The 13,744-nt window shown below is 45.9% G+C and overlaps 2 protein-coding genes across 2 annotated transcripts in view; both read left to right on the top strand.

Annotated features, from left to right (window-relative positions):
- The window catches only part of HOXA6 (homeobox A6), a 30,193-nt gene that overhangs the window by 8,949 nt on the left and 7,500 nt on the right, over positions 1 to 13,744 (top strand). Inside the window, exon 2 of the mRNA XM_080385527.1 lies at positions 3,916 to 4,020. Within this exon, the coding sequence (XP_080241653.1) occupies positions 3,916 to 4,020 (105 nt within the window). The remainder of the gene's footprint in view (positions 1 to 3,915; positions 4,021 to 13,744) is intronic.
- On the top strand, positions 243 to 3,858 carry HOXA5 (homeobox A5). Its single transcript, XM_080385525.1, has 2 exons — positions 243 to 999; positions 1,978 to 3,858. The coding sequence occupies exons 1-2, from the start codon at positions 438 to 440 to the stop codon at positions 2,226 to 2,228; spliced, it is 813 nt and encodes a 270-aa protein (XP_080241651.1). The 5' UTR covers positions 243 to 437; the 3' UTR covers positions 2,229 to 3,858.

A 13,744-nucleotide genomic window follows, 5' to 3' on the forward strand; every position in this document is an offset into this window, starting at 1 on the left:
GTGCCGCCGTCGGCGGTGGCAGGCGAGGCGGCGGCGTGCCCCGCGCCGCTCCGCGCCGCCGTCGGGGGCCGTCACCCCGGGCCGACCCCGCGGAGCCGCCGCCATCCCCCGCGCCGCCAGCGGGTGGCGCTGGAGGCCGGCGGACGGGCGGGCGGCGGCGGCGGCGGCGCGCGGCGGCGGCGCGCCCCGGGCCGCCCGCGCCCTCCCAGCTCCCCCACCAGTGCACGAGTTTACCTCTAGAGGTCATCAGGCAGGATTTACGACTGGACAACAAAAGCACGTGATGTGAAGCCGTACCCCATATTTGGGTGCCTACGTAGGAGGGAACCAAGTACATGTCCCAGTCATTTCCATAATTCATCATAAATTGTGCAAGGGTGCTATAGACGCACAAAACGACCAAGAGCCACAAATCAAGCACACATATCAAAAAACAAATGAGCTCTTATTTTGTAAACTCATTTTGCGGTCGCTATCCAAATGGCCCGGACTACCAGTTACATAATTATGGAGATCACAGCTCGGTGAGCGAGCAATACAGGGACTCCGCCAGCATGCACTCCGGCAGGTACGGATACGGCTACAATGGCATGGACCTCAGCGTCGGGCGCTCTGCTTCCACCCACTTTGGTGCCAATGAGAGACCCCGCAGTTACCCGGCCAACACCACCTCTGCCTCGACAGAGCCCAGGTACAACCAGCCCGCGACGTCTTCCCACTCGCCTCCCCCTGACCCTCTGCCCTGCACCGCCGTGGCCGGTTCGCCTGTCAGCGAGAGTCACCACGGGGTGAAAAACTCCCTCGCCAACTCCACCAGCACTTCGTCCAATTCCAGCAGCAACACGCACATCAGCAGAGACGGGGTTGGCACCTCGTCTGGGACTGAGGAAGACACTCCAGCAAGCAGCGAGCAGGCAAGTGCCCCGACCGACCAAAGCACAGCCCAGCCTTCACAGCCCCAGATCTACCCCTGGATGCGAAAACTGCACATAAGTCATGGTAAAGCATATACCCTGTTCTTTCTTTATTTCTCTGGAGGAAAAGGAGGATTTAATGTAAACCGGGTGGCTGCGCCGAGCAAGGTCGGGGAGAAGGGGAGAGGAGGGCGTGAGAGCGGGCAGCCGCCGCGCACAGCACAACTCTGCTCGCAGGGAAGCACGCTCCCTTTCCCGGCGAGTCCTCTCCAAAAGGGAAAAAACCGCCCGGCCCCAAAATCACAGCCCGCCTGGCTCCCAGCGCCGGCCCCGGCGGGCTGCGGGGGAGCAGACAGCGCCTTCCCGGAGGGGGATCGGGAGCAGAGGCTGCTCCCGGCTCTCCTCTGGAAGGGGGATCCTCCAGTGGGAACGGCGCGGTTGACCCCATTTATTTTGCCAAGCCGTATCAAAAAGAGAATAAGAGAGGGCGAGGAGGGCAGTTTTCACTGCTGGGAAGCCATGGGGGAGGGGGGGGGGGCGAGTCGCCCCAAACTCCGGGGAGAGGGCTCGAGGGGCGCGGGGAAGCGGAGCAACTTTCAGCCCCGCGTACCTGCCCTGCCCTCGCTGCTGGGGGAGCAGCCGCGGGCTCGCTGCCTCCCAGAGCCTCCCCCAGCTCAGCCGTGGGAAAGGGCTGCACGCTTCAGCTTTGGTCTCCCAGCCCTGAAATCCAGCCAGCAGCAGAGGCACCCCCCAAACCAGCTTATCTGGGGCAGGCGGAGGTGGGAGGGGGGGCGAATTAGTCTCAACAACAACAAAAAAAAAATTTCAATTTAAAAAAATCGAACCCCAAATCCAAGTGAAAACTTACCGAGACCACCAAATCCCCCTCCCCCAAGCCTTTCCGAAAAGGGGCTGGAGAAGGAAACTTGTTGAGCGTTTATCCAAGCCAGAAACAAAACCAGGCAGGACTGAGAATAACGGTCCTGGTCGCTGGTAGCTGCAATAAGACACGAAGGCTCCGAGTGGCTGCTGAGAATCTAAATCATGTACTTTTCTCTTCCAGACAACATAGGGGGACCAGAAGGGAAAAGGGCTCGGACTGCTTACACCCGCTATCAGACCTTGGAGCTGGAAAAGGAATTTCACTTCAATAGATACCTGACCCGCAGAAGAAGGATTGAAATAGCACATGCTCTTTGCCTCTCAGAGAGACAAATAAAGATCTGGTTCCAAAACAGGAGAATGAAATGGAAAAAGGATAATAAGCTGAAAAGTATGAGCATGGCAGCTGCAGGAGGGGCATTCCGTCCCTAAGCGTTTGATCAATTAAAAGTACTGAGCAGTATTAGCTGACCCTGCGTCTCATGTCAGTACTAAGTTGACTTTCTAAAACTTCCTTGTGTTACTTCTGTGAAGAAACCCTGTTCTTGTCGCCCTTATTCATCTTTTAATCATGAGCCTGTTTATTACCATTCTCTCGCGTGTATAAGTAGATCTGCTTTTATCGTACATTTCTTTGTCTTGAATGGCTTTGTCTTGAAAAAAATAATAGATGTTTTAACTTATTTATATGAAGCGAGCTGTGTTACTTGAAGTAACTGTTAAAACAAAACAAAACTAAACAAAAAAGAACAAAAAAATAAGGCTAAAAAAAAAAGGAGAGAGAGAAAGAAACCCTCCCCCCGTTTAGTACAAATGTTATGTGTTGCACTCAACCTGCTTAACTGTGCATGTGTGGTCAAGTGTTAATGTCTGTATAGCTCCAAGCTGTTAAAAATATTTTTATTCAAACTACCTATATAATTCCTGTGTAATTAATGCTGTTGTAGAGGTGAAATGATGAAATCAACTGAACTTGTCCTACGTGTAGTGAATAGTGAATCTGTGACGAAAACTGTGATTCCAAGCAGTATGTCCTTGCTGTGCCTTTGTATATGACTCTTTGCACGAACTCTTAGAAGTGGCTCTTATTAAGCGCAGCTTCTGTGATGTATGTTTTTTGTGAACAAAGTTACAAATATAGTCAAAGTCTGGCTGTTTGAGCAAAATGTGATCAGCTTTTTTTTTTTTTTTTTGTATTTGTTTTTAAAAAAACTGACTGGAAATCAACAAAAAAAATAAACTTTCTATTGTAAAGTTTTCGTGATCTGGTCTGTGCAAAGCAAGAAGTTGTGCTTCCTGATTTGCCTCTGGAAAAGATATTAACCCGTGCAGAGTTTGTAGTAAGATTTTACCTGGCTCCTGCTGCACGTTTCAAATAGTAGATGCTGCGATTGTCCGCTACCAGTATTTTTAATTGAAAGTTTGATCAGAAGTTCCTCCTTACTGGTTTCTCGCTAGGTGTAAAGCTGCATCGCAGGACCACAATCAACACCCTTTGTGGGTAAATCAACTGCTAGCTGTTTGCTGATGGTTGGAAAAAAAAAAACAAAACAAAACATGTGCTTTGTTAAAACACGCTGCTAACTCAAGCCGTGTTTGCGTCGCTCTAGAATTTCTCCTGTGGTTTCATTAAGTATATTTGCAGGACAGCCACGTCCGAGCCCTCTGCGTCTAATAGCAACCCTCGCTAGCCACATTCCCACTTTTCACCCTTTAAAGATTTCTGGTTTTCTTCACTACGATTAGTTTGCTATAAACGTAATGTTACTTACCCCATCAGAGCTTGAATGGTTAACTCTTCTGGGCTTCTAAGAGCAACTAAAGATTTGCACATTTACTGACTGGTTACATTGATGCCTTCCCTTAAAAGTTATAAAACAGTAAACTTTATAAGCCCCAGTTCCGGCTATATGACATTTGGGTGCCAAATGAATAGGGTTTTGTCTATGAATTAGATCGTAAAATCATCCATAGCACAGACAGATAGGCTCACTGGCTATAAAAAGTCACGTGGTGCCATTAAAGTAAGTTTTATGGTTTTGGGGAGTTGACATCCAACATTATATACCACATAACATATAATCTCACTGACGCTGGACTTCATTTGACTCTTTTGCAGGCTACGTGTGCCTCCTGGCCATTCAAATTGTCAGGTTTAGGGACAGAAGTATCCAAACCACAAGTTCTCAATACTGTATGAAAAATGGCTCCTTGCAAGTCAAAGGTAAGTTTTGTGCACAAGTTCCTTAAAGTTTATTTATACAGTGGGGAAGCCGAGGCTCCCGCTCGCTCTCGCTGCCTCTGTCTCCTCTCTCTTTCTCTTTCCCTTTCCCTTTCCGTTCCTCTCGGCCTGGAGCTTTTCAGGACGGTCCCACCGAGCCCTAGGGGCAGGATCAACCACTAACGATCCAGGTTGCGCTGCAAATCCCCCCCCCCATCCCTTCACTTGCAGCAGCTAGCTCTCTATTTTAACGATCAAATCAAAGTAAACCACAATAAGCGACTTTGGCAGAGATGGATTTTGGGGCCTAGCTTTAATCACTTTGACTACCGCAGAAGATAATTACTTCCTTTGCTCCAATAGACTCTCCAAGTTTGGAGAGGTTTTGTTTAGCAAAGAGTAGTTACTGCAGGCGATTAAAAAAAGGGGAAACAAAATAGATAGGGCTTGATATTATCTGGGCAGTGCTGTATGTAGGCATGATAGAGTTGGAGGCGTGCTGATATGGTAATAATCTTTGGATTGGTGAAATATGTTGCACATCAGAGCTAGTATTAAAATGGCACAGACTGTATTTGGAGCGCTTAAGATTCCTATTTTCTGCATTGGGTTGTGCAGAAAGCTTTAGCTATGTATATATGTCCATCTGCGAGCGTGTAACATGTTTCGGGGATGTGCATTTATAATGTTGCTGTAACTTTTCCCAGATCGTATGTGTAATTGCATAAATATATTTAAATTATGTGTGTCTGTGCATGCATGTACGAATCAATGTATACGCCTGTATAAAGCCATGCACATGCGTATGTGTGCCTAATATCGGTGTATCTATGTATACAAAGGGTGTGTACGTGTGTATATGTTCCTGTGACTTTTTTTTTTTAAGCGAACCAATTGACTGTAACTTGTAGCATTAATACAAGAGACTACAGGTCATTAGAGTGCTGCAAATTATGAAATACGGGCTTGGTTTATTGAAGATTGTAAATATCTCCTTAGCTCTGCTCTTTCCCTCTCTGCCTTGTATTGCTGGCTGCCATTGTGGGGTAGGCCCCAGCTGCGTGTTTACTTCAACATTCTTTTTATTTAAGTGGACTGTTCTCACTAGAGTGTGATTACTCAGCAATAAACTTTATGGCCGGATTTAACTTTAGTCTTTGAATTTCCAGGACTTGAATGAAAGGGTGAAAGGAACTCTGTCTTTCTCTGGGTAGCATTAAGGCCTGATCCTTACCCTCAGATCTGTTCCTTAGGCCAGTGATCTCTGGGGGTGCAGAGCGACTAGTTGGGGGCTAAGTAAGAGATTTAAGAATTGCCTCAGATATATATATATATATATTTATATATATAGGCGCTCACACACACAAAGCAGCTGTGGGTATCTCTCTGCTCAGGTTTGGAGTAGCAGGGATTAATCAGATCACTTTGTTTTCCTTCATGTGTCATAAAGTCGGGTTTGCAAAAGAATGGGGTGGTTTGATGTGAGATGGGAGATGGGCTTTGTTTTATTTTGCTAGTGCTATCCTGTTTGAATATTGCGATTCAGGCTGTATCTGCTACTGCAAGTAAAAATGAGAGAAAGGCACAGGGGTACAGGAGGGTAAGGTTGGTGTGTACCTCTGCAAGGTCTGCACATTGTTGACTGATTCCTATTTTTAATTTATTTCTCTTTAACGTTAAAGAAACGGTAGTATATAAGGTTGGCTCAGCTCAAAGTTCTCACACTTCTACAAATATTTAATATTTAAAGTCAACCCCTTGTGTAAGATAAATGAGGTCTGAAACCTTTGTGCCAATGTATTCTTCCTACAAACACTAAACAAATACATATGCATATACTTTCTATTGAAAAAAATGGGAAAAGCTTTAAAAGAGCATATCCAAGTGCACATTTGAAAATCATTTCCGTGATAAGCAGCTGGAGATTTTATAGTACACTAGCTGTCACATTTTTGTCAATAGGAATACCAGAAAATTATATATGATAGGCGCATATGATATGATATTATATCATATCTTATAAAATATTATAGATTGGGGCACAGGTATGAAAAACCTTTAAAAGTTTGGGCTTCATTCATATACGGTCCTTTTCCAAGGAAAATCCTTCGCTTATAAACGGGAATGAGAACGGACACGGTTTCCAATTACTCAATATTCAACAACACTGCGTTATTTGAAATATCTGGTGAATATACAAACACACGCACACCCGTTCGACCAATATTTTAGGAACCTGGATATCATCGCGGATTGTAATTTTTCATTGTCTAGAGCAAAAAGATTTGCTGTTACATATTCTCACGTTTTTAAATGTGGCTTCTGGAGCATATTCCACATCAAGCAGTATACAGAGATTCAAGAACTACGGAAAAGAAAAATACCCCCAAACCCACAAGCATATAAAACCGCCCGTACTGCAAGAAACTCTCTAACAACAAAAGAAAGTTAGCTAGAAATTACAACTTCTCCTTATTTCTGGCCCTGCCCTGTCCTAAGCAGCATAGTTGAAGCCATTCAAATCCAGAAACGCATTAAGATTTTCTAATCCGCTTTGAAATTCAAACAACCCTAGATTGCCGAACTCTACCAAAATATTCCCAGGTCCGAATTGTTTTCCGAGGAAAAATGTCATGGAGAATAATCACTGGGAATCAGGAGAGAGGTCTTATCTGCACACATTATTTTTCTGCTGTGTTTGAGGGATTTATACGTGCGAGTTTGTTTTACTTTAGGCATGGCAAGTGGCGTTCTGCGATTTGAAATACAGCTTACCTAATCCTTTGAAAGAAATACTTGAGTGTAGTGTGTCATGTCTAAGCGTAAGGCCAATTAAAGATTAGGCAACTCTCTAATGTTTTTAACTAGTGACTTTGCAAGGCATAACTTTCTCTAAACCAGAACTATAACAATCCGATGGAAAGTCATCCGTAAATTACAGCTCTGCAGCCTTGTCTAAACCCTGCAAACGCCCTAATTGCAGAACATTACGGGCAAATTATTATTCTGCCATTTCCTTACATTTAATAAGTGTGTATCTGTGGAAGGGTGACAATAGAGGGGTTTGCAATCTGCTCCATGGGAAATTGAATGGAACAGATCATGAGGGGCGGATCAGGAGGTTTCGATTTCAAACCCTGGATACTGGAGCAATGCCTTTTCCCTCCCCGCAAATACAGATTTAACGTATTAAATGCAGACATAAATAAGTCTCCCGACCAAGTTAAGACGCCGCTTTGCCTTCTTAGCTCTTTCTCTTTCCTGCTTTTAACATTTCCCCGATTTGTTGCTAGTTACTAGGCAGAGCTCAAAAAACACAGCTCCCACAGTCGCCTGGTCATCTTTGAAAATATTATCCCTTTCAAATTAAAGCATCCTCACTAATGTCTCTCTGGAAGGCAAATACTCATGGACCATCACAGTCACATGTTCCTGTAGCTACATGCACAAACAATACCAAATCTGACATAGAAAGCGTGTACAATTTGCAAGGATTTCGCCTTATAGCACGCATAAGGAATCTTTCCTATATCCCCTCCCCAAAAAAATGTCTTTTCAATAATAATATTTGCTATGAAGGTTATTGGGTAATTATTGCAATTTTGTGGAACAGTCCTTGCTTGAGGTGAAGTCTGTCTCTGGATAACAAATGGCAGCCCGTGCAGTTCACTGCCAGGTTAAGTAAATGCAGAAAAGATAAATCTGCACACCCTAGGAATCACCAGCAGAGCTCGCTTTAGACCAAGTTCACAGTCAACTCGTTTGCCTAGACAAGGCTTCGCAAACAATTAGACTTGTTTCTTTATGTTTAAATCAAGGAGAAATGACTAAGACCCTCGCAGCAGAGAGCTGCAGCTTTTCCCCCAACGCTCGTCGCTACATTCCTTCCAACCTCACGCCCAGAACTTACCCAGCATTTCACCTGCAATTGTAACCATATAGCGCCTTTGAGTAACAGGCTTCCCTCCAACGCTGCCGAAAGGCTGTGCAAACTGATCTAACAGCACTTTACAAAGCTGCGAGATTAAAGAAAAGGAAAAAAAAAGCAATAATTAAACATGCAAAAATATCCGATTTCTCAACAGCAAGAAGAAGGAAAAAGAAAAAAAAAAGCCCTTAGAAAGCTGAGGGAAACGGCAGAACTATTGAAACAAACAGTGCGAGTCTCTTACTCCTAAAAGAAGCTGCATAGCTTTTGTATATCTTTGTGGTTAAGGGCGTTACAACTGCAGGTCAAAAAGTTGAGGGTCAAAAGTTTACGTTTTGCACCACTCTTAGTCATTCGCCCAGACAGAGTTTGATGTCAATGTTATAGCCGAGATCTTGACTATCAGCACAAAAGATAAAATAGCTTTGAGTTACGTGTGTATCACAGTATGGACTCCAGGTGAACCCTACTGGCTGAATGACCTCAATTACCGAGGAAAGGATAGAAAATTCCTCTTTTTCAAGAGTAATACACGTTGTATTTCATCTTGAATTATCGGCCACATTTGTGTCTGAATATCTCGGGTTCATCCGCGGCAGGTAAACACGCGTGTTACCCCCACAGCAGCCGCTGATGCTGCCTCCTCCGCGAGTCAGGTAGCAAAATATTTCGCCCTTGTTTATTATATAATAACCCGCTTTAAGAGGTTTAATGTTAAGCCTTCTCACTTTGCAAAATGGGAGGAAGATAAGATAGGAGCGATGCTATTAACGTGTGTATCGATCCTCGCCGCGTCTTTGTTTTTGCTCTCATTTCTGTAGCGACCGTTAAACTGTGCTTAAACAGGACACGCTGGAGATAATACGGCTTATATGTCTGGTCCGAAGGAGCTCGTTTAAAATGCGGAGCCGTGGGGCCGCGTTGCGCTACCGATGGAAAATGCTGCGGAGAAGCTGGCGCCCGGCGCCGCTCCGTGATTTGGAGGGTTCTCACAGCCTTCTGGAATTACCAGAGGCAGCAGTTCCCAGCGAAACGGGGAACAGGGAGGGTTGTTTTCCTTCCCTCCATACACCCCCCGCCTCCCCCTCCGCCCCCCAAGAAAAAGTTTAGTGGAATTTCTTTGCGCAGAGACTTATTCCCACATTGCTGGGATTTTTTGTTCCCAGTGCCGCCTCGGTGTTAAAGCTTTAGCTCCTCGGTTAGGCGTGTCTGTAGGGAGAACTGGCCAATATTGCACAGGGAATTTCATTCTGGGGTAGATCACTGCAAACCCGATTCAGCCTGAAATGAGGAGGATGAGGGGTCGATGCAAGATGGAAAGGTTATTCCCAAATATTCATAAGCAGATATGAAAGGTGTGGAGGAGGGGACAGGGCGACGAGAAAGTCCGAGAAAGAGCGCACCTCACCCCCATCCATGCATTGCTGCCTTCCCACCCCCAAGTCAGGAGGCTACACCGGCCTTTGCGTAGCTGGTACGCGTGAATTATTTGCCAGAGACACAGCTGGATCGTGGCAGGCGAGCGCTATTTCTTGGGAACGAATATGCAAGAGGTTAGATTTCCGACTAGCCAAAGTGATTGTTGGAGATTTTGCCTAAAGTACCTGCTGAAGCCTGGGAAGTATATAATGCAAGTGTTCGCTCGTATAGGCACTGTTCACAAGTTGCTGCTGTTGCTTACTTGTAGTCGGGCGCTTGCATTGCACGTTTGGGGAGCCTGGCCTCGCTGAGATAGTATATAACCTTTCACATCCAGAGTATTTATTTGGTGTAAGAGTGAAGCCTGATAGCAAGCTAAATCCCGTAGCCAAGTATCTATTTTGTTAGAGAATAGCAGGCGGATTGTTTCCAAGAACAACAACGCGTCTTTGATATACCCAGAATGAAAGCTGCTACTATAACCGGCTTACTCAAAAGTAGGTGACCGAAATGCATTTGCTTTCTCACCAAAACTATCAGTAGCTCGAATTCCGTATTTTCAATCTGGTTTAGAATAAAAATATCAATGAGAATATTTTAAAAGAACTTGAAATGGAGACTTCAGTAAATATTGACTCTTCTGAATTCTTGTTTAAATTATGTCTTTAAAAAAATGGCAACAACCTGGAGCAGAACAGTTAATAATTTGAGACGAACACTTTCTGCCCTTTCATTCTTTGCATTCAGCACACTGCTGTCTGGCGTGGAAGGTCTGCTCAAAAGACCATTCATTTAAAATCCGAGAACAAATCAAATTTTGCGTGTGTTGATGAACCGAGCCAGGACAGAGCGAGTAAATCCCGCCAACCACCCCGTGGTTAAGAGGAGCCCTGGTACCAGGGCAGTCATCGCTTCTACCACATGCTAAACTTGGGGCAAAACTGCGAGCATTGCCCCGGCAGCGGCCACAGGAAAGAAGCGCTCCCGCCCGCGGAGGCAGGAGCAGCCTCGGGGGCTGTATCATTCCCAGGAACAAAGGAGGGAATACAGTCGATACATTCCATAACGTTTACATTTTCCCGCGATTTTTTCTTAATTTTCCCTTAGAAGTAGTGACCTGGGCAAAGCACCCCGCTATCTAAAAGACACTGTTATAGACCTTTTAGAAAAACTAAGTCCAAGGCCGAGGTGAACTTCAGGTCACCGCGTCTAACAAATATGAAAATGTCGCCTGGTGAAGGGCACGCCTTGTTATTTAACAAAGACTGTCAATGTGTAAGATTAATAAGAAACAAAATGCACACGGTGTCACTTTTCGGTCACTTTGAAACTTGGGACAGCCTCGCATTCAAGGGGGGAAAGCTGGGGCTAAATATATTCAAAATGGTTCAAATCAAATTCAAACCAGGCTGCTAGTGCGAGTCTTCCTCCTCCTACCGCTCTCGGTGGAGGATGCCCGGGCACAGCGAAAGGTTGACTTGAATTATTGTTATTATTGTTGTTGTTGTTGTTATTACTATTACTACTGTTACTGTTCTTGCTACTGTTATTATTTTTTCTTTAGGAGTAATTACATTTTAGCCGCGCATGTGGAGGGTAGCGGGAATGTTTGCTTGTTTCACAAGAAAAAGGGGATCCCCCTTTTCTCCCCTCCTTGGGTATGTATGAGGTTGCCTCTTCTTGGTGCATGAAAATTGACTCTCTCCTTCTCAACTTAATTCCAGTGGGGTCCCCATCTCCTCCTCGGCCAGCGTCGGCCAGGAAACTCTTGCTCCTTTATTAACTGATTAAAGTCTCCTTCACCAGTGAAATCGAGCCTTTAGTCCTTCTGGAAAACTGAAGGAGCTGGCCTATTTTTTCCTCTCCTTTTCTTTCTCTGAGAGCTTAGGATGATGCTACAAGTTTGTTAAAGGGAAGTACCGGGGGAAAAAAAGGGTTTCTGAGATTGTTTATTACAGCCATAAATCTTGCAGTAAAATGTCGAAATGGCCGTGTGCAAGATAACACTTGGTGGTCTTGGCTGGGTTCTTGTTTATGATAACAAAACCACAAAGACATGGAACAGGCCTTTTGGAGGTCCTGCCTCAGCACATCTTCGCAGAGTAATAGAACCACACGAAAAAAACAGACTTGGGCTGAGCAGCTCAGGTCACCTTGCAGATTTACAGTCGTATATAAAATTGCATCCTTCTTTCTGCAACTGAGCGCCAGAGCCCCACGGTAGAAAGAGGCGCAGTGAAACAAGTACACTTTGAGATCTAATCACGGTAAATAATACGAAACAGAGCCCGGTCAGTTCTCCCAGTATAGCGCCGAGCTTACAAACCGAGACACCACTTTTCGTTGTGTTTTACCGTGGCTTGGGAACACGGCAGACCTCTGTAGTGCTCTGGCCGTAGTGTCTCAGGACTTATGCCGAGGATAATATTTACGATAACCCAGTGTAATTCATCTCGTGCGGGCCGGCAGGTATTTGTACGTATGTGTCTGTACGTGTGCATGTATCTCTTTACGCCGGGAAAAGGCTCTCCGCTCGTGATGCACTTTGGCAATCTTTTTTTTTTTTTTTTTACAGTCATGTAGGTGGGAAATTTATTATTTTACAACATGGGTCGCTGTTGGTTTTTGAGAGGGTTTTTTTGTTGCTGTTGTTGCCTTTAAATATATATATATAAATAAAACAATCTCCCCTTTCCTGTCAATTGCGTGTTGCTGAACAGTTGCGGCTGTCTCTGTGTGCGTGTGTATAACCGCATTTCCTCTCCACGCAGAGTAAATAGAAAAACTTACCTATTACCATAGATAATAGGTATAATAGAACCAAACAGTTCCATAGATGTGCTGTTGGAAATGAGTAAGTAAATGTGTTCTAACTCTTTATACAAATTAGACATTCGATAGGAGGAGGAAATGAGTGATTGTTTAGATAAGTATCCCAGTATACCCAAGTGCTGGAAATGTTCTAACATATTACAAGTCGCCTGCAATGTGCGTGCGTGTGTGTAAAATATAAATCGATACGATGTGTGTCTTGTTAGATAGAATATATATTCAAATATAATTTTATTGCATGTATCCATTATCTATAAAACTGCAAAAGACAATAATCTGAATTTAAACCAGGCTAACTGTTAATGCAATATCTTTAGGAGGGCAAGATCTAAACCGTATCAAATTTACGCTTGATATATTAGTATTTTCCCATACCAGCAGATGAGTTTACCCACTCAGCAATTATATTCTCGAAGGGTGCGGTAAATATTTCTATATGTTTATACGCTTTCCAGAAAAGGAGGGGGGGGGAAAAAACAATCCGAAAAGTTCGCTTGTAACTCCGAACGTACCAGACCAGCTGACGTTCAATAAGTATTTTTTCCCCTTAGAATAAGAGCTTAATTAGATTAACCATCAAATTTCAATTACCTAAGGTCAGGGCGGTTGCCTCCTTTCCCTCTGAGCTGCAAATATCGTTAACAGTCTCAGTTTTAGCAACGCTGAAGTGCCCGAGTGCCTTCTCCCTCCCACGCCAGGGTTTACGAGTCACTCCTGCGAAGGCGCTAGCGATTTCTCATGGAAAAGAAAATTAAGAAATAAACCCAAGACGAGGCATACCAAACCGACGGACTTAAATTCGTAGTTTGGAAACCGCTCCTTCGCGGGGAGGGACGCTCGCAGTGAGCCCTGCGGTCGCCGGTAGGAAGTATTTGATACCATCGTGTCCGCTTTCCCCTCTCTCCCTTCCCCCTCTCCTCCCCGTTATTTTCAGGCTCGCTATAAGCCCTCACACCCCGCAGGCCACTCAAGGACTTTCCTCGGCCTCCCCGCGACCTTCGTGCTAACTTTTGCATCTATTCCTCCAGCTAGCACAGCTCCAAAGGTGCAAAGGGCTAGCCCGAGAGCTGCCGGCCGGCCGCGGTGGCAGCGGCAGGGCGCTGGGGGCAGACCCCGGAGGGCTGCCGCTGGCCTGTGCCCGGCAGCCGCTGCCGCCCTCTGCCTGCGCGCAGCCCCGAGTCCAGGCGTTTGGAAATGGGCTTGTTTAAAAGGATTGTGCAACGCCCTGTGCAATGCCTGCCTTCCTCCGGATCGCGCAGCTGGGCTGCGCTCTGCTTCCTCGCCCCGCTTCCTACGCTCTCCCGCGGGGGAACGGAGAAACAAAAAGTGCTGGGGGCGGGGGGGGATGTGCAGAGAGACTGTCGGGGCTGGTTGAGTTGATTCTCGCCTGACTGCCGGACGTGGCCCGGACCGGCGGGCGAGAGGAGCCGGGGATGCGGGTTAGAAGCGGCTGCGGGGCGCGGGCGGCCGGCAGCCCCCGGCGGGGCGCCCCCTGGGCGGGCAGTTGCCGCCCCGGGAGGGGTCGCGGTGGCAGCGGCCCCCTGGAGC

The sequence above is a fragment of the Falco punctatus genome (genome assembly GCF_963210335.1).
Source record: "Falco punctatus genome assembly, chromosome: 4".
Taxonomy (NCBI): domain Eukaryota; kingdom Metazoa; phylum Chordata; class Aves; order Falconiformes; family Falconidae; genus Falco; species Falco punctatus.

Bases quoted from the DNA above. Each gene is read 5' to 3' on its own strand.
- HOXA5 (XM_080385525.1), top strand. From the start codon at position 438: ATGAGCTCTTATTTTGTAAACTCATTTTGCGGTCGCTATCCAAATGGC. The intron at 1,000-1,977 runs GTAAAGCATATA...TTTCTCTTCCAG, and splicing joins AAAACTGCACATAAGTCATG to ACAACATAGGGGGACCAGAA.